This window comes from Poromitra crassiceps, assembly GCF_964638095.1.
Source record: "Poromitra crassiceps genome assembly, chromosome: 8".
Classification (NCBI taxonomy): Eukaryota; Metazoa; Chordata; class Actinopteri; order Beryciformes; family Melamphaidae; genus Poromitra; species Poromitra crassiceps.
This window is the reverse complement of record NC_139629.1, coordinates 19,899,468-19,921,211: the sequence shown is the minus strand read 5'-3', so window position 1 is coordinate 19,921,211 and position 21,744 is coordinate 19,899,468. Positions and strand designations below refer to the sequence as shown.

At 46.0% G+C, this 21,744-nt stretch overlaps 1 protein-coding gene across 1 annotated transcript; it reads left to right on the top strand.

Moving 5' to 3' along the window:
• The first annotated feature begins 2,351 nt into the window (after window positions 1-2,351).
• On the top strand, window positions 2,352-17,480 carry enc1 (ectodermal-neural cortex 1). Its single transcript, XM_083642475.1, has 3 exons — window positions 2,352-2,670; window positions 9,462-11,302; window positions 14,798-17,480. Exon 2 carries the CDS (start codon window positions 9,468-9,470, stop codon window positions 11,241-11,243), a length of 1,776 nt encoding a protein of 591 aa, XP_083498601.1. The 5' UTR covers window positions 2,352-2,670; window positions 9,462-9,467; the 3' UTR covers window positions 11,244-11,302; window positions 14,798-17,480.
• The last annotated feature ends 4,264 nt before the right edge of the window (window positions 17,481-21,744 follow it).

The following is a 21,744-nucleotide window of genomic DNA, read 5'->3' as shown; positions in this document are numbered from 1 at the left end:
GAAAATTGTTTTCCTCAATCACGTTGGAGAGCTATGCAGACCAGCCCACAGCTGGACTATAATGAGTAAATCGATCCTCAAAAACAACAAAGGGAAGAAAGGAACATGGGAGTGATCAGTTGAGCTACTGATTCATCTATGTATGGCAATCAGCAAGTAGCCTATCACAATTCTGTCTCTGTCATCATCAGATCTAAACATACCATATCCCATTTTTGTTTAATTGACTAGCCCACCTTTCTTTGACTGATTTACACGAAGGTGTCATGAAAACTATTTTGATGCATTGAGCATTGAGCTTTAAGTGAACAGTTAGCTAGTGATTTGTAATAATTTGTAATTATTAGGTGGTGGAAGCAGGTGGAAGTCAATATTGATTAGATATAGCCTACTCATCATCATAATCATCATCATCGTCATTTTAGTGAGGTGACTTTATTTGAATAATCTTCTAGAAAAGAACTCTGTAGAATACAATACTTTTAGCTCCAGCCCTGCAGCCTAGACTCCAGATTCTAACAGTCCTGTACCGTTGTGTCCACTAGGTGGCAGTGATGTCATGTAGCCTACATGGAGGATTTGCTGCCATAGTGATTGTTGACCTCAACAATAGACCCTTTTCACGGAGGCCATTTTGTGCCGAAAAGGCCGGGTAAACACAGGTGCAAGCAAAACACTAATGATGGTTTCCAACTTCCAATGATTGGAATTTGGAAACTCTCATTAGTGTGTTGCTTGCACCTGTGTTTACCCTGCCTTTTCGGCACAAAATGGCCCCCGTGAAATTGGTCTATTAGGAAATTGGAGCCACTGTCTGTTTTACAGGGGACAGACAGAAGAGTTGTGTTTGTTCAGAATTTGAATGACAGACATTAGCTAATAAATGAGTTCAGCATGCAGCCACTTGGAACAGACGTGCTATAGGCTACTAGCACTACTCCCACCACCACTACCACCACCACTAGAATCATCATCATCATCATCATCATCATCACAACAACAACAACAATAGACTTAATCTACCCAATAAAGAAAATGAATCTATAGTTTCATGAAGAGCAGCTGAAACAAAACAGGACCATAATGTAGTATAGCAGGGAAATAAATTAGTTACAGCCTCGAAAGCACACAGAGTTCAACAGGAGCTAAACTTGATCAAAAAGGACTACAGATATGCTGGCTAAAACAATGTATTCTCATGAAATGTAAGCTACAGCAAAAATGAGACCATACTGACTTGTGGTATTCAGCAGCTGAGTATGGTATTTTCTATCTCGGTATCACTGTTTTGGGGTGGGGTATATTATAAGGTGTTGACTATGACTTTTGTAGCCTACAGCATCCTTCTAACCCCCCCTCCCCCTCCCCAGGGGGGGACAATTTCATTAAAGTGAAATAAGAGCAATAACAAGTTTAAGGGGGAAATAAGATAGCCCAACTGTTTTCATCAATGTTTAGCAGCCCTGATCATTTTGAGATCAGTCAATGCAAGCTGGGTCCATGCTCTTTTTAGCTTTAAAATCAATCAGGTAAAGTTTTCCATTGAATAAAAACAACAAATGCAGTTGAACAAACCCGGAAGATTAATGAAAAATCCAACAAGGCTTTTGAACTCAGTGTTTCTTGATTGTGATGGAGTTGGTGGGTGGATGGTCTCTCCGTCCTCTATAGCAAATAGTCAGAGGTAAAATAAACAGATGCAGTTGTACTAATCACATGCACATTGAAATGGGTCATTCATTGACCATTGCTGCTGAGATTAAGAAGACAAACAGAGAGCAGGCTACTGAAGAGGATAATGACAATCCTAGATGAAACAAATAAAATACAGACATATTGCAGATTGCATGCAGGTTTGAAGTCAATATGCAATTAGCTATTCACATTACCTGTTGTAACCTACAGAGGGAAGAGCTGCAGAAATCTGTCCAGACATTCAAAATAAGCACTGTAGCCTATTGTAATAAAGCAATATCTACCTGCATACATGTTTTATACAGTCTATGATGCATAGGCTATGCAAGGATGCTTAGGCCTATTTTCTGTTCTTCAGTTTCGGGGTCTGGGACAAAATGTGGGTGGGATGGGGTTCCATGGTCAATAGACTTGGGGGGGGGTTCCGTGGTCAATAGACTTGTCTGGACTTGTCTATTTGGGGGGTCTTTTGCCATCAAGAAGTTTGGACCCTTGCATACCTGCCTGTCTCCTCCACCACTCACTCTGCAGCTCTGCATACCCCTCCCACTTCACTTCCTACACGAGGCGGCAGTCCTCCCCTTCCCACTGTAAACACACCCATTGATCTGACCGAGGGAGGACTAGACGGGGAGCGCAGACAGGCCCGGCAGAGAGAGAGAGGAGCAGCTAGAGCCACGGCAGAGAGAGAGAGAGAGAGAGGGACATTTCTCTAGGCTACATCTCGGTCAACCACCGTCCATGCCGGAGTCGTGAATGATCTCACCCAGCCTTTGTAGAAGCCAGAAAGCCCAGTGTAGGAGCCGTTATCCAAAGAAACGCGCGTTCATCCTGACCGAGTATCCGCTAGCATTTCGGACATAATAACCAAGGAGTTCCACTCCCGAGCGCAGGGTTTGCATCGTGGCTCTTTCAGAAGTGGCATGTTCGAGGGATAAAGCGGACAGAATTGAACTCCTACTTTCACCCAAAGAGGTATGTATGACATGGAATTGACAATATCACACGTTAGGCTATTCAATAGCACTACTAACAACCTATTATTGGATCATTTTATTGTGCCTGATTAAGTAAACTCCTGATAGAAAGAGCACTATTAAACGTCTATTTGTGACATTTGTGAATAGACTATTCAAATGTCTCCTTCAGAAAACACATGCAGGCTGGCTTTCTAAGAAAGATCTCCCATTCACTGATTCATCATCATGTCGATCAGTATTTTACCAGCACAATAAAGGCATGCCTGTCCTTTTTTTCCCCCAACGGCGCATGATCTGCTGCGCGCACATCCCCAAACGCACCGGGGGTTAAATGGATTAATGCGGGCATCAGGTGTCTCCCTCCTTACATCCTTGCTGATGATGTGTCGTTATTGTTGCTAATTTGATCAACAACAAATCCCCAGTGGCGGGGCTTTGGTTTGGAACACCCTCGCCCGTAGAGACGTTGACAGCTGGCTGGGAGACTGTGAGCGCGAATCGGTTACATTGCAATTAGATTGACACAATTTGAACACTGTTCAGACGTGCAGATGGCAACACAATAACAGACTGGTCATCTATGTCCGTGATTCTCGACCTTTTTCACAACAAAGGACCAATAGCCTAATTTAATCCACGTTTAGAGCTACTATTTTATCACATTTTTGTCCTCAAAACCAAATCTGACAATATTATGATTTTGATTTGATTGAATGATTGATGTGATTTTTGGCCAGAATTCAATGACTTCCATGAAAAAAGTGGAAAATATGATCAAAACAGTCATTCTTCTACATTATCTAGTTTACTTGTAAAGGAAGGAAACATGCTGGAGTTTAACAATTCATCAATTTGCTGGGGAGCCCCTGGACCCCCCCCCCCCCTTCCCTTCAAGGGCTCCTGGTGGTCTCCGGACCCCACGTTGAGAAGCACTCATCTATGTAGCTGTTGTCTGTCTGGAGTCTCCTCTGTTTCCTAGCAGCAGATGTGTATGACCGGCCCATATAGCTGGGTGTTTACTTTCCAAAGTCTCTCCCTCCCATCCCTCTTCCTGTATCCATGGTCAACTGCGAACACCTGGCAATGATTTTAAACAGATTCCAGGCAGCCAGTCGTCAGACGCAGTCCAGAGGCCGCCGCATACATGTGCCTTTTCATGTGTGTTTTATGAGTGTGGCATGAATGTGTGTCTGCGCCCTGCCTCCTGCATCTGCTTTCTGTGAGTGGGTCATGAGAATGACAATCACAGACACCCAGCCCCTCCAACACGGTAGGCATCCGCATGTTGCGCTCAGATAATATCTACTGGAGCAGACAACAGCCTGAGAAATCAGATGGAGACCCAGGAACAAGTTCACCTCCCAGTATGAGTCCAGATTATTGGCCATAATGACATTGTTGGTTGGTTGGTTGGCTGGTTGGTTCATATTCTACAGAAATCAGACACTTGTATGTATATGAGTAGTGTACCTACTATGTACTACTACTACTAGTAGTAGTATGACTGTTGTTACTACTACTACTACTACTACTAATAATAATGTAAAACATTGCAGCAAATAACTCAATGAGATTCATAACGAGAATAAGGAATAAGTTCCACTCAAGTCAGTAGTACGCAACCTTTAAGCACTCATCAAATTGAAGACAAAAGGACAATGGATACTCTAGTTCAGTGGTTCTCAACCTGGGGTCTGGGGAGCACGCTGAGGAATGGTTCAAATTCAGTATTATTTTCCCTTACAAGAAGTTAACTCAGATAATGTATGAAGAATGACTGTTTTGATCATAGTTTCATCTCTTTATCTACATATCTATCTCTCTGTCTATCTGTCTGTATATCTATCTACATTATCTATCTATCTGTCTGTATATCTATCTGTCTGTCTGTATATCTGTCTATCGATCTATCTGTCTGTATATCTATCTATCTGTGTGTATATCTATCTATCTATCTGTCTGTATATCTGTCTATCTATCTATCTGTCTTTATATCTGTATCTATCTATCTGTCTGTCTGTCTGTCTGTCTGTATATCTATCTATCTGTCTGTATATCCATCTATCTATCTGTCTGTATATCTATCTATCTATCTGTCTGTATATCTGTCTATCTATCTATCTGTCTGTATATCCATCTATCTATCTGTCTGTATATCTATCTATCTATCTGTCTGTATATCTGTCTATCTATCTACATATCTATCTATCTATCTATCTATCTATCTATCTATCTATCTATCTATCTATCTATCTATCTATCTATCTATCTATCTATCTGTACCTAGTCATGGAATTCTGGACAAAATCCTATCTAACAATAGAAATACACACAATCTCATCAAATGGGAGTCCATGGCCCTGATCCAGACAAAATGAGGGTCATTGATATGAAAACGGTTGAGAATCTCTGCTCTAGTTCATCTCTCGTCTCGAATCAGAAACCATAGTGAAATCCCAAGAAACAAATTAACCACATATTGCCTACTGAGAGCGACAGGTTATCAGACCACAATGAGTGAACAAAGTGGTGATGTGATCAAGACAATGCTGAGGTCAAGTAGAACTAGAACAGAACATCCGTATAAAAAAAAAAAAATTCTAAAAAAAAAACCCATCATTTTGTAACTCTGAAACCACCCAGTCAGATAGCTAGGCAAATCATAATACAGAGTTCTTCATGAAAAACTATTGAGGATAGGGGAGGTAGGAGCTATGCAAAATGTATGAGAAGGCAAATTTACATTTAAATTACAAATGTGTATCAACACATGAAGATGTTTGGGGCCCCAGGGCATGTTGGTAATCCAGGCACGATTAGCTTATATCTAAGTGGAAAAATATCAGGTTTACCGCGCTCTTCCGTTTTTGTTCAGCTTTCCTGCACTTGCTCTTAATTGCATCGGTGAACTCACTCAACCGTGCAAAAAGTTTTGCCACGTTGGTTTCTTTTTATTCTAAAATCCAAAGCTTAATTTAGATACGGCATTGTTCTTACGTAGACATTGTTGTAGCGGTCACCGTTGTAGTAGGAGTTCCAACGCTTTGGGGGACTGTTTGTTTCAGTCAGCCGGCCATTCAAATCATAGAAATGTCAGTCAAACAGCTGCTTTCACTGCAAAACAAACAAGATACAGTAATAAAAATGCGACTCCAAAACATCTAGGCTCCATGCCCAACGCATATTTTATTCTGGCACCATCTGACAGGAGGGCAGCTTCCTCCCCCGCAATATTCAACTAATGCAGAAATACACCGTAAACGCACTCATGTGTTCGTAGGCCTGCTGCAAACTGAAAACACAGATGTTTAGTAATTGATTCTCATAGGGCTGCGCTGTCACGTGTGAAAATGGGCCAGCTGTGCAAAAGAAAGCGATGGTGGCGCTCTGAGCGGCAGTGCTGCTGTGTGACTGTATGTATGCCTGCAACAGGGCTCGGTGGAGCAGCTTCCAGTTGCAGTGATTACAACGTGTAGCGTAACCTTGTGGCTCTCTGCGAGCTGCCATGTTGTGTCGGGTGCCTGTTGTGTGCAGCAGTCACCTAATGAGGATACGGCAGATTCTGGTGGGCGTACTACGGCGTATGCCTGCCTATCAGCTACTGGTGATGAGAAGCTCTATGTGTTTCCCTCCGGGCGCTAAATACCGCAGGATACAGTGAAAGTGACACGTTTTTATTCAGTAACGAGAGTAATAATCTCCTCCTCAATTTTGTGTGTGACTGTGTACTCCTCAAAATACACATTACTTGGATGAAACCTGCAAAAAAAAAAAAAAAAAGTCTCGTGCCAGGTGTCCGTCTACCCCATTTCCACATGCAAATTGATCGAAAGAATGGTGAAAACATGAATATAGGCAATTATGAATGATTTCTTTACATCAAATGGACACAATTGAAACAGTGGTCACATAACTATTTTCTCATCTACGCAGCTCACATAAGAATCAATAGGTTATCTCCCTCTCCCCCGCTGTCTCTCTGTCAGCCGGCGACTTTCAGCTCTCCACAGCTTCGGCTCCACTGGTGGAGGCTTAGGCTGGAATGCATGGCAAATAGTTGAAATACATTATGTTCACTCAGGGTTTATGTCATTCCCATGAATGACAGCCGCACAAAAACACAGCGAGCCTGCGGGTCTGGATGTTTTCAGAGGAGAAACAGTACAGGAAGTGACTAAAGCAATACAAATAAACGACGCGCCGCTTACACGATAAAATAAAGAAGACTTTACGTTAAATCTAGACCATCAGGATTGTATTATTGAGCAATGCTCTGAGCCAAAGGTTTGAGTTACACTGCCACCCACCTTCAGGAGCCTCGTTGGAACCAACACTTGATCTCACAGTAAATCTAGCAGGGGGCAGCTTGATGGTCTGCTAATCCTTCAGCCAGAGAGAGTCATTGTAAGGATCTTTTAGAGCAGCAGATGCAATTTGAATTGATTCATGTCTGTGATGCTGTGGATGTTAGACCACAAAAAGGGGGGTGTAGGGAGAAAAAAGTGTGTTGAAGTAATGGGAGTTATCCTCTTTGAATGGGCTGTGATTGCCTGGTTCTTGGCAGGAAGTAGAGTTGGCACCGGGGGTCTTTGAAACCCTAATAAATAGGAGCGATACAGGAAGTGTGTGAATGTGGTGGAGGAAGCTGACAGCTCTGGCTGCAGGTCAGGGAGGCTCTCGGTGTCTCTGGACACAGCGAGTGCAACGGCCATCTCTAGGAAATGGCTGGAGGAATGTGGGAGGAGAGAGCATCTCTGAAGAGGAGGACGAGGGGAGCTGTGGCTCTGTGGAGGGAGAATGGAGGACGTTCTGTGCATTTCTCAGGGCTTTAAAAAGGGCCGTGCTCTCTCTTTCACCTCTCTTTTGTTAGGGAGCTCTGCAGAGGGACCCTGACTTGTTGTTGTTGTCACCATGCAAACACACCAGACGCTGCAGCACAGCGAATAGCCGTGTGAAGCGCCAGGAAGTTGCAGCCAGCTTCCTTTCAGCGCTCTTGTTAACAGATTAGACCAGTGATACTCAACTTGCGGCCCACACAGGGGGCGCCCGCGGGCCGCATGTGGCCCGCGATGGAATTCCCCCATTTTTTTTTTTTTTTACAGAGCACCTGAACGCAACATGCAAGATACCCGTTGAATAAGTGTCCAAATGTTCATGTCATTCTGGCCAATACTCCACTTCTGTTATAGCATTTCACTCTGGAATATGGAATATCTTTCAATAATCTATGATTTAGCGGCTAAATTGTCAAATACTGCCGTCTGCTCGCTACCCAGGCACTTATGTATGTTAACCTAACTAACTTAACCTAACTAACTATCCGGTGTACACAACATTGTCAGACTAAACTCCGGCTGACACCCCAAAAACCTACAATCCGCTACAGAAAAATGATTATTGTTTGTTTATATTAACTGGCCCCTGGCCTTCTATCATTTCACGAAAGTGGCCCCCGGGCAAAGCAAGTTGAGTATCCCTGGATTAGACCGTTCCGACTGGACGGTTTCGGCATCTGGTCTATTTTTCTGGTTTGTGTTAAACCAGGCAGGAAGTCGGTACAAGTTGTGATCGGCGCAGAGCAAAGGAAAGACCGTCTGGTGGTGTGAACGGCCAGGCTCCTGCTCGAGCTGAATTTTCCGCTCGACGGCGCATTCGGAGCTGGTGTGTTTTTTTGCACCGCAAGTTGTGGCGGCGTCCCAGTGGGGGTTCAGTTCCTCCCAGGGTTGGAAGTGGGGAAACCTGCTCTCTCTGTGAGAAAACAATTTGTTATCTTCTTGACCTTCACAGCTTCCAGTCTTATGTTGTTATGACTCTCCCTCTAAATATCTCTCTACCTCTTGGGAAGTTCAGTGCCCTCTCCGAACAAATGCTCATCATTCAGTGTGTTTGTGGAGAGCGGTGCAAAGGGGGGGGGGGGGGGGAGGACCAGGGCTTATCAGTGGCAGAAAAGAGGCCTTGAAGGATCGGCGGCATTAGCGGTGGGAACTTAAGAGACTGGAGGAATCTGGATCTTCAGTGAGTGGAGAAGGAGGTTCTGTTAAGATGGAAGATGTCTTTTAATACGCTTGTTACGCTAATGGTCTCATCTCTCTGCCTAATCTCTCTCTTGACAGCAGCGAGCTCTCTCATCATATCCTTGAAAGCTTCCATCCACTTAACGGAAAGAAAGAAAATCATTAATATGGTGCAAGTCTCTCAGCTCCTCTCACAACTTCAAGAGAATTTCAAATTGTTCTTCGACTCGCAGACCTCGTCTGGATCTTTCTTCTCTTCCCCCCCTTTTGTCTAACTGGCTAGGTATACCATTATTGATTGCAGAAAGTGTTAAGAGTTGACCCTGAGGGGTAAATAAATGGGGCTGTTTCCTACATTTAAGGTTGATTATTTACCTTGATATTGTACCATTGAGATGCAGCAGTGTTCTAGTTGTATTACTGTCCCTACAAATGTAAATGTATCGAATAGCAGCACATCCAGTTAGAACAGTAAACATATTATACACCAAGAGTCAAAATGTTCTAAAAAGCGAAGCTTTTATGAGGGGAAGATGGTATCCTTCACTACAAAAATTACTCAATGATTTGTTGATATTCTTGAAGTCTTGAGTAACCAGTAGAATACATCCTACACTGTAACTCCTATCGTCATTTAAAAGCTGCAACAAACATTTCTCAGGAGTAAGAATGGTCAGCAAAAACATTGTCGAACTGTCAAACTGATATTATTTCTTATACTAACTATGGAATATAGAGCTAAGAGAGATTCTCCTTGTCTGTTCTTTTTCAGGATTCAATGAAAATGTCCGTGTGCGTCCATGAGAACCGGAAATCGCGAGCCAGCACTGGCTCGATGAACATCTACCTGTTCCACAAGTCGTCTTACGCCGACAGCGTCCTCATGCACCTCAACTCGCTGCGGCAACAGAGACTTTTCACCGACGTCCTGCTCCACGCCGGCAGCCGCTCCTTCCCCTGCCATCGTGCTGTGCTGGCCGCCTGCAGCCGCTACTTTGAGGCCATGTTCAGCGGCGGCCTCAGGGAGAGCCAGGCCAGCGAGGTGGACTTCCGCGACTCCATCCACCCTGAGGTCTTAGAGCTACTGCTGGACTACGCGTACTCTTCGCGCGTGGTCATCAACGAGGAGAACGCAGAGTCGCTCCTGGAGGCCGGGGACATGCTGGAGTTCCAGGACATCCGGGACGCCTGCGCCGAGTTCCTAGAGAGGAACCTCCACCCGTCCAACTGCCTCGGCATGCTGTTGCTGTCCGACGCCCACCAGTGTACCAAGCTGTCGGAGCTCTCCTGGGGAATGTGCCTCAGCAACTTTCCGGCTATTTGCAAGACGGAGGACTTCCTCCAACTGCCCAAAGACATGGTGGTGCAGCTGCTGTCCCACGAGGAGCTGGAGACGGAAGACGAGAGACTGGTTTATGAAGCTGCCCTCAACTGGGTCAACTACGACCTGGAAAGGAGGCACTGCCAACTGCCCGAGCTGCTGAGAACGGTCCGGCTGGCCCTGCTGCCCGCCATATTCCTCATGGAGAACGTCTCCACAGAAGAGCTGATCAACGCCCAGGCCAAGAGCAAGGAGCTGGTCGACGAAGCCATCCGCTGCAAGCTGAAGATCTTGCAGAACGACGGCGTGGTGAACAGCCCCTGTGCTCGACCGAGGAAAACCAGCCACGCCCTCTTTCTGCTGGGCGGGCAGACCTTCATGTGTGACAAGCTGTACCTGGTGGACCAGAAGGCCAAAGAGATCATCCCCAAGGCGGACATCCCCAGCCCCAGGAAGGAGTTCAGCGCCTGCGCCATCGGCTGCAAAGTCTACATCACCGGCGGGAGGGGCTCGGAGAACGGCGTGTCCAAAGACGTGTGGGTCTACGACACCGTCCACGAGGAGTGGTCCAAGGCGGCGCCCATGCTCATCGCCAGGTTCGGTCACGGCTCTGCCGAGCTGAAGCACTGCCTGTACGTGGTGGGAGGTCACACGGCCGCCACCGGCTGCCTCCCGGCCTCTCCCTCCGTGTCGCTCAAGCAGGTGGAGCAGTTTGACCCGGTGGCCAACAAGTGGACCATGGTGGCCCCTCTGAGAGAGGGCGTGAGCAACGCGGCCGTGGTCAGCGTCAAGCTCAAGCTCTTTGCCTTCGGCGGGACCAGCGTCACGCACGACAAGCTGCCCAAGGTGCAGCGCTACGACCCGCAGGAGAACCGCTGGACGGTGCCCGCGTCCTGCCCGCAGCCCTGGCGCTACACGGCCGCCGCCGTGCTGGGCAATCAGATCTTCGTGATGGGCGGCGACAGCGAGTTCTCGGCGTGCTCGGCGTACAAGTTCAGCAGCGAGACCTACCAGTGGACTAAGGTGGGCGACGTCACGGCCAAGCGCATGAGCTGCCAGGCGGTGGCCTCGGGGAACAAGCTGTACGTGGTGGGCGGGTACTTTGGCACGCAGCGCTGTAAGACTCTGGACTGCTACGACCCCACGCTGGACGCTTGGAACAGCATCACCACTGTGCCCTACTCCCTCATTCCCACCGCCTTCGTCAGCACCTGGAAGCATCTCCCCGCCTGAGCCCCCCCGCTGCCCCCCCCCCCCCCCCCCCCCTCCGCCGCCCACCCCTTTTCCATGAGGTAAGGTCTCTGGGGGATAAAAGGGAATGTGTCATGTTGTATGCATGTTACAGTGAGACAGACAAAGCACTATTATTGGGCGAGAGTAAGAGCGTCATTGAATTGAATGCACAGCTAGTGAAACGTAATTTTAGTGTTATATTCATTTTAGTATAACATCTATCTATCTATCTGTCTGTCTGTGTGTGTGTGTGTGTGTGTGTGTGTGTGTGTGTGTGTGTGTGTGTGTGTGTGTGTGTGTGTGTGTGTGTGTGTGTGGGTGGTATATCTATATATCTGTTTTATTGATGTTTTTATTTATTTATTTATACATTCATATATATTATTATTTGTTTACGTGTTTGTTGGCTCTCTTTGGATGTCTGGTTCTCAGAGTGATATATATCTATATAATATATATATATAATATAATGATATCTATAATGATATATATCTGCTGTATATAAATAGGGCAGATACCGACAATATGGCAGGGGTTTTCTCAGGGGGGAGAGAGGAGAGGGAGGCTGGACCCCTGTAGGGAAGTTGATGGGGGATCGTGAGTGTTGGTTAAGTGAGTTACGAGGCTGTGGGGTGGGGCCAGAGGACAGCGAGGGTAATTGAAACAGAAGAGAATAGCTTTATTGTTCCTGTGGGGGGAATCTTTCTAACAGGGAAAAGGAGTTGGCCAATTAGACAAGCACACACCGGCAGGCTACCAGCATCCCAGTCAGGCTAATCTACTGTCGATCGCCCCTCCCTTTGATGGAGGTGATGGTCCGTCCTGCACTGGGTGAGAGAGGGAGGGACACAGCCAGCAACACCATGCTGTGTGGGAGGAGACCATTGATCACCAGCTACAGTCCGGGGGAAGAGATGGCAAAGAGCCAGAGTTGTAGGGTCATAGTAGAGCATCCACACTCCCCACACACACACACATATATATATATACACGCATATCATCCTGCTGTCGTGGAAGTGAAAATAGTCTTCTTAAGTCTGTGCAGTCTCTCCCCCAGCTTGGCCTCAGTCTAACCCTGCTCTCCTCCTCTGATGATAAACAGGCCAGACGTATGTGGAGCATGGGGGTAGTCAGTCGAAAAACCTGATCATTCTGCACACTGCAGGCTGTGGGGTCGCACGCACTGACAGACAGACACACACACGCATGCAAACACTCGCGCGTGCACACACACTAACCTTAAACCCCCCCCACACACATACCAATGCAGGCAGTCCTTTTCGTTTATCTGAGTTTGTTGAAATGGCTGCCTGAGAGAGAGAGGGAGAAGAATGAGTGGCCGGCTGTCCAACACTGCACATGTGGGATAGGGATGTAATGATATATGAAATGTCACAGTACAGTATGGTATGTACCAAAATATCACAGTATTACCCCCCCCCCCTTTAATTAAATGTACTATGACCCATTCAAAATCATGAAAAGACCAAGTTTTCTCTGAAGAAAAATATGAGTACCGTAAATATCGATTTATTGAGCTGAAACTGAAACTAATGTGAGAACGTTCACACCAGGGTCCTCCAATACGAAGTGGCGTATATTGCGGGGAAAGCTTACGGCGCTAACCGCGGTTGCTCGATATCGCGCAGGGCGTTCCTTAAAAACGCTACACCGTTACATCCCGAGCCGGGATGAGCGGCTCATTCGGATGCTCCTCCGCTCCTCCAGGATGAAAGACTTTTTGACTTTCTCCTCCGTGAGAGAGAGAGAGCCTGGGAGTGAGTGAGGGCTTGAACTATCTCTAAGCCCAGGCAACACGTCTCAGTGCAGTCTGTCATCCTCACACTCATTTAAGACAAGAGTGTGTGTGTTGTGCGCGCCTGCCTGTCATGCTAACTGACAGCGCCGTCGCAGAACACGGTGACAAGAAGGAGTGCGGGGGAACGGAAAGGAAAGGCTGTTTAGGCATAAAAGGGGTAGGAGGTATACACTCTGTTACACACACCTCACAGAGGGAGACGTACTACTAGTGAGAGAGGGGGGTGGGGGGGGGGGGGGGTTCTTCTCTCTCCCGTTTTCTCGTTCTAATTTTAGAACGAGCCTAAAAAACCCTCCTCTTCGTGTCACACGTCTCTTCTAACAAGTCACATAACAAGCGCGCGCTGCACGGAGCAGCGTGTAAAAAGGCTGATGCCTACATTTCATCCAGGCACCTGGCAGCAATGTGTCAGTTGAGCTAAATGCTTTGCAGGAGAATGAGAGATAAGCATATTATAATATGTGTGCAATACGGACACGTTTGATCTCTTTGTGCAATGTGTGGTGGAGAAGTCTGCTTCTCAATACCCATTTATTCCAATGTTCAGATCACTTTTTCATTGGGTTTGATTGGCTAATAAATTAATGACAGCCATATAACTGTATTTAATGATTCACAGTAGCCTAATGCTGGAATGATCCAAACTGTAATCCAAAGTAGGGGTGCTATCGATGATATTGGCACGCCATCGGTATCGGCCGATAAATGTTTTAATTTAAAATGAAATATCATCGGCCCGAAACGAGCATTTCTGCCGATATGACAGGCTGATAAAATAACGCTTACGTCAGCCAGGTCAGTTTATTTAGGATAAATCTTACAGTTTTGTTTAAATGGAAATCAGCAATAAAGAAAAAATCCAATATTGTCCATTTTTAATCCAAAGCGTAGTTAGTTTTCTGGATTTTGATTAATTTGTGAGAAATGATCACTGCAACCTCAAGGCATATCGTTGTCAGTAACAAGAGGTTTTTCTTCCAAGCCAGAAGGCTAACTGCTCTCCACACAGGCTGAGTCCACTATGTGCTGGAGAGCCATCTTTGGGGGTTGGTGCTTCACACTCATCATCATGGTGGCGTATATGTCCTCCAGCCATAACAGAAAGCCCACCTCCCCCCACTGGGGCCATATAGGGAGTGGGAGAGCTGGCCAGCCAGGATGTGTCTCAAATGGATATTACATTCACATTACACCTCCAGTTGGCTGCCAAGCCTGTCAACATCTGCGGTGTAAAGATAAGTAGAGATGGAGTAAAAGCTTAAAAAATGGAAAGGTCAGAATGAAATTCCTTGCCGGAGTCAAAAGCAGTCGGATGTGAAAAATGAAGCAGGCTGTGGGGCAGATAAAAAGCTGTACAAAGGCCAAACTGTGTTGAGGAAATAGAGTAAGTGGAGAACGATTACAAAATCCATTAGTCTAATGGGAGATACCTTTTGGCACAGGAGAACAGGTGGAGACAACATGGACGGCTCTGTGTTTCTGGGGGAAAGGGAAACCACGGGTCGTGTAAATAGATCAGGAGGCTATGGAGGAGTTCTGTGTCTTAACCTTTGATTTTCCAGATGTGTTTTATTGTCTCTTTTTTGGCTGCTTTTGTACTTTAGAATAATGAACGAGTTTTGGGGGGGGGGGGGGGGGGAGTCTAAACTCTAAACCCGCTGTGTGTTATTTGCTTTCAGGCGCGCACGTACGTCGTATTTGCTCGTCTAAGAAGTTGCTCTCTTCTCCTCCTCAGATTTCCCTGTTTTGCATCATCCACTGGATTCCGACTGTGAAGAAGAACGCATCTTCTTCCTCGGAAAAGAGACGCTGAACAATGATGTACAGGACACCTGCATTCATGTTGATGTTGCATCCGAAACGTACGGCGAGCTCCTTCCTGAAACGGACGCTTTGACTAGAATGATGTCACCTCTCGTTTTGTGGGACGGACGGACGGACGGACGCCCGGGACAAAGACGCTCATGCAAAAACGAACCAAAACAAACTGCTGCTTGTCGTGTGAGCGAGGTACGAGCTCCAAACCAGTGTACGATTTGGCATTATCAAGCTTGTGCTTTTCAGGCGGCCATGTAAATGTAAGTACCGCAGACAGATCGGCCGTTCCACACACACCACGCATCTTCCCCCCGTTGAATCATGACTGACGCCGATGCTTTTCACCATGATGAGAAAGAAAAGAGAAACGACCCTCTTCACAGAGATTGTGATGTATAGCATGAAGGATAATACTCTTTAGATTGAGTGAGGGAGAATGCAATGATCAGTGTGCTAAGAAGCAAGAGGCCAGCTCTGTTTTGTCTGAATACAGCTTATCTATAAATGGCGTAATGAAGGAGCAACTCTCCCCTCGCTATCCTCCTCTGTTTGACCTGTGGGGCTATCCTCTTACCCTAGGGGTACGGGAAGGGGGGGGGGGGGTGCTCCAGGGGTCACGCCTTTACGTGCTTGGTGTTTTGCGGCAGGCTACGCATTAGCCTAGCGCCCCGTTAGCTTAGCCGCTGCACACGTGGGCGGCGTTGACACTTTGGATTCCGATGCTTCAGAAAGGACACCGTCGTCGTCGTCGTCGCGCTCAGCTGTGCGCTAAACGCTGTAAAAGACCGGCTGTGCTTCTGTTATTCCGGTGAAAGCAGCAGCTCTCTCTTTGCTGAGGCTTGCCTTTTTAAAAGCATGCGTGTGCGTAATCACTCAGTATAATTGGCATGAACCTCTCTGTGCTCATAGAAATCGTGTCACCTTAACCTGAACTGAGAATTCCTCTTTTTTATCAACTTTGCTGCAATGTACTTTCCTTAGTCTTAATTTATATGACGATGGTTACTTTGTTTCTGTTCATATGTTTACTCGTACGATGGTTACTTTGTTTCTGTTCATATGTTTACTCGTATTTATTGTTTCTCTGCCTGCATTCATATAAGTGAATGTCTGTTTTGGGGTGTCTCATGCATGGCCAGGTGTTGTGTCGTATTGGATTTCAGTCGGGCTGCATTTTGCACACTTCAGTCTTTCCCGAGAGGAACGTGTTTTGTTTTTTATTAGAATCTCCTGGGTCATGTGGTCTGTGAGGTTTTGAGGTGAGGTCAGAGTGTGGATGGGTGAGGAGGAATGCTTCAGATTACCCATGGTGCACTGCAAGCAGTTAGGCCAGAGAGGGGTCGCTGCCCCGAATAAGAAGACTGAATGGGGTAAAGAAATACTCGCCTAATTAAACTCCCAAACCAGGGTGCAAAGCTGCCTTAAATCATCCAGTTAGGCCCAGTCTAAACTATAACAACAAAGCATGTTAGGAACCTTACGTAAGCAGGCTGCAGGAATGCGTGTACTCGACCCGTGCAGAGTGGCTGAGGCGTGCAGCCCTGATCCACTAACTATCAGGGCCATCAGCATTAAAGTACACAGAGTCATAGCCCCAGCTGCTAAAGAATGTGACCGTCTGTGCAGCTGTCCTCCTCGGGACAGCTGGAAGAGTCGGTCACATGTGGTTGGCTGGCTCCTTAGGGTGTCACCCTGCACCCGCCCCCTAAGTCTTCTTAGTCCTCTTCACCATTAGGTTGAGAAAGATGATGAGTTGAATCCAGTAAGCTGTGCATTGATAAGGGCAGACACCGCAGTGCTTTTCACCATAGTGTCACTGATGCACCCACACACACACACACACACACACAGAAAAAATGCAAGTTCCACTCATTGCAAGTTACTAAAGACCAAAAAAAAGAGAGAGAGAATGTCTTAAATACTTGGTACCTCTCATCAATGTTTTGTCTATATGTCTGTCTAGGTGACCAGAGCATTGACATTTTACAACTGAACATGAATTGAATGAGTTTCCATGTAAGAGCTATAATTTTGGTGGAATATATTTTGAATTTCTCCTTCTTTATGGAATCATGAATCGCAGATCCTTAAAAACCCTCAATATACCTGTTCAATTGTCCAACCTTACAAAGCAAAGAGCAATTTCAGGACTTCTATGGCCCTGTGATGTCGACCTGAAAGCGCCGTTCACAGAACAGTGAACCTCTGGCCCCACCAATCAGATAAGAGGGTTTCTTCCTCGCAGAACACGCCGTCGCCGTGGCAACAGCGAGTAATGAATGCCCCCCTTCAATTTGCACCTAATTGCCGATTGGCATTTCCCATTGCTACTCTTATGCCCTTCTTCGAGTTTCCTCCAGGATCCAGCTGGCTCACACTGGAGCGCGGTCCGGATCGGATCTGCTTCACATAATAATGTAAATTCAGGACAGGAAACACTGTCAACGTGCATCGATTTCGTGTTTTTTTGGTTTTGTTTTTTGGTCATGTAAAAGTTCTATTTTTTATTTCAAATTTTTAATGGCATTATTTTGTACATGTGATTTTTTTCACAATGTGAAATTCATGGCTAATAAACATAAGAGTTTTTTCCTCTTGACTGTAAAGCGGTGTCTCTGTTTTCACTATTTTTGCTTCCCTGACTAATCTGGTTGGAGTCGTCTACACACTTAAGAGGGGAAAGTCTATCTAACTCATTCCAACACAGCGTAGCAGGTTCCTCCCTCATTACTGCATGCTTCGCATATTTAGGCCGTTTTAGGGCGAATAAAGCAGCTAAAGTGTCCTGAGGTATTCAAGCCAGTATATCAATGCGTACGGCTTTTGTTCTGTGGAGGAGGGAGTCAAATCATCTTATCTCCCTCTGGCTTCTCTCTCTGCTGCACCAGAACAGGCAAAAAAACACAGCCAGATACCTCCCCTTTCTCCGGCAAGTCACCTTGGCAACCGCAACCTTTCTCTGTGCAAACTGTGGGGGCTGGAGGAGAACATGAAATCTTAAAAAGCCAACCTCCCCCCCCCCCCTCTCCAACCCGCCACCCCACCCCCGCTCACTTCCTACGCCCCCCCCCCTCTCTCTCTCTCTCTCTCTTCACGTTTCATCAGTGAGATGCATGGCAAAGCTGCATGCCAAATTGTGAACTCCCCTGTGTTTGACGATCCCTGGTTCCTAACAAGTCCAACGTCCCATTAGTGAGTGACTGCAGAGCACATCCGCCACTCGCCGCATTCCTCAGGCTCGCAGGAAGTCAGAGCTCTGTTCATTGTTTACATTCCCCCCTCCCGAAACCACTCCTGATCGGTGACAGGAGGTTGAGAAACACCAGTTTTACTGGCTCCTCTGACCCTGCAGCTAGACTAACACAGAATACACTCACGGGGGAAGGGGAAACAAACAAGCGTTCTATTTACTGGAGTTGGAAATGCAGCCATTAAAACTTTATCTTCCCTATTCCGGGAGAGTTTAGTCGGAAAAAACATTTTTAGTATTCCCCGAGTAGGAATGATGAATAGCGAAAAGTAGAAAATAGCGTTAAGACATGGGAGGTGAAATGCGGGTTCTCTGTGCGAGGGAGGCCCTCCAGTGCCCTTATGTGATCCGACATCCCCTCATTAATCAAGACAGGAAGTTGAATTTCCTGTCCACCAGGAAGTAGGTCTTATTCCGCTAAAAAACACCTCTGATGGCTCAACCGCTCAGCACCAGGAATCCTCAGGGTGCTGTAAGCTTATATGCCGAGTTTGGTTGAGTCAAATCAGGTTTGTTATGAGCATTCTGTACAGTATGTGCCCACACAATGAAAACAATCTACCTATGTCACTGTCGCCTGGCAACACGTATAGCAGCCCCCATTCAGCCATGCATGTATGTACACACACACACACACACACACACACACATACACGTACACATTCACATGCGCGCGCGCGCACACACACACACACACACACACACACACACACACACACACACACACACACACACACACACACACACTCACACACACACCACCAGTTGGTGGGATCTTATCATCATGACAAGATGCCTTTCAAAGATGTTTTTCAAGACTATTTTTATTCGAACTGTGGTAACTGCCAGAAATCTAATTAGGGCTAATTAACATTTAGTAACATCTAGACATATAAACTATACTATGCATTAGCTGGTGCAAAATTTGCTATCTTGTCTTCTAGGATCAAGTACAAATGACTAAAAATAGGCTACTCAAGTTCAAGTATTGTAATAAATGTATAATATGGAGGTAGAAATACTGAAAAACCTACAAATAGTTGCTTAATATCTTAATATCAGATACAAAACGTATGCCCCAATAAGTTATCAGTTAGAAAATATAGTAGTCTCAGCTTCGCTTTCTTGAGAGAAATATCATTATTGTTACTTATTATTATTGATACTTATGTTGAGTGTACAATTCTAAAACAAAACAAAAAATAACTCAAATGTTTTGTCCTTAGATCAACAAAGGTTCATGTACACCCAAAACCCCTTTGGTGATTTGGGTGGTGGCTGAAGGTGCAGATAGGTGGTGATTTGGGTGGTGGCTGAAGGTGCAGGTAGGAGGTGATTTGGGTGGTGGCTGAAGGTGCAGGTAGGAGGTGATTTGGGTGGTGGCTGAAGGTGCAGGTAGGTGGTGATTTGGGTGGTGGGTGAAGGTGCAGGTAGGTGGATAATGTCTTGCGATGCCGGGTGATCTCCTTTACCTTCATCCATCTAAAAAAATCTAAATATTCATACCTGGGCATGGCAGGTCAACCTGGCCAGCTGGCTGCCTGTGGTCTATGCGAAGGACAGCGAAACACACACACACACACACACACACACACACACACACACACACACACACACACACACACACACACACACACACACACACACACACACACACACACACACACACACACACACACACACACACACACACACACACACACACACACACACACACACACACACACACACACACACACACACACACACACAGTGCTCCTGTCAGAGACTATTTGAGATGAGAGCCATCCTTTCAGCGGCCCGCTCTTACCTCTGTGTTACATCAGCCAGAGACACAGTGAAAGCAGACCAGACATTTTCAGGCTCAGTGTCTCCATGTTAGAATATATAACAGAGAACTGTTATCTTCAGTCTGAGCCTGGGTCATTTATCATATGAATTGTTTCGCACAATTGGCAAACTGAGCAAGTTTGGGGGAAAAGAATGGGAAATGTTAAGCTGTTAACACTTTACATGACCTGTTTATCACACATTCAGAACACTTATATGGGTCAATGTTGCTCACTCCATAAAATACGGAGTCCCAAAGGCGACATGAACACGGGTTTTGACATTTCTTAAAAGTTGGAATTTTGGAATTGTGGATATTTTTTCTCCATCTCCAGTTTTCCTCAGTCTAGTTTTTTCTTCTTCCATAGTCTTCCCCCCACCACCACATTATTTTCTTCTCCCTCATATCCCCTTAGGGCTCCATAATAAAATGGCACACTGTTCAACTGACAAATGAGTTACACGAACACTTGTTGAAAGACGACATTCAAATGAGCTCAGTTAATGTAACAGTTGTGAACTTCTCATTCAGGTGTTCTGTGTTCAATGTTAAATTTCCTATGGTGTAAAACAGGATTAGTCCGTGCCTCTTTTGACGATAAAGGAGTTATGTGTGATAAATCCACACACCTCTAAATGAGCCGTTTGACCTTCCATAACTCTGTGACTTCACCAAGGTTCACTCGTTAACATTCCTATACGAAATATTTTTTTGATTCCCCCCCCCCCCCTCCTTTTTGTTTTTCAAAGCAGTTGGGCGGTTGTCATTGTTTATTACCAGATCGTTTTTTTTTACCTGTAGCTGCTGGGCTGCAGTGTCTCATGTTTCACTTGAAACATTTAGCCAATCAGAACAGAGGGTCGTCAATATTAATGAGCCTTAAAGACACAGCCACAGAAAGCCTGAGAGAGATGCTGGAAAATGAACATGTAAAAATGGATTGAGAATGTTTTTTGGTCCACCCCACCCCCACCCCCTACACACACACAGCTTTGGATGGACCTCAAGACAAACACTGTAAAGTGGGAGAACATGGGACCTGTAAAAACAAAGAGTTCATGGCAAAGCGTTACCGTACCACTACACTACTTAAAGAAAGTTTCCTGCCTCCAAAAGCCCTCCAGCTGACCTCTGCTTATCTGAATCAAGGCCGAGATAACACATTGAAGAAAAATAGCCAACATCTGCTGGACCTGCTGAAGAAAGAAAGGGCAGGGGCGACGCTCAGATCATGACGACACACGTCACGATTTTCAAACCCCGTTCTTATCGGATCCCCCTCGACGTGCTGTGCAACAGAGAGGTGACAGAGAACGTGTCGGGAGTTGTTGTTCGTCGCAGCCTAGTTCCAATTACGATTCAATCTATTTTTTGTATTTATTCTATACGAGGGATCAGCCGCATCACTGGGTGGCAACGGCAATGGAACCCTATGGAGCCCAAGTGGCGCGAGGCTCGAGTGTCTGACTCTAGCCGGCTAACTCTGTTTACATTTGAAAAACGGCGACAGTTCGCACAACTTTAACACGACATGCCTATATTATGCATCAAACTCTTGAGCTACTTCTGCTCTCACTCAGAATGTCAAAATATAAGCGATGTCATGTATAGTTTTGGAGATATTAACGTTTGTTTGGCACAACTCATACTATTAACCATGCGGCGGGGGTTCCGCATTCCTGGGTGGCAAGTGACGTCACGCTGATTGGTCCTATAGGACTATGACTGACACATCTTCATTAGGCCCCTGTGCCTCTTCCTCAGCACACCCCCGACTCCCCCC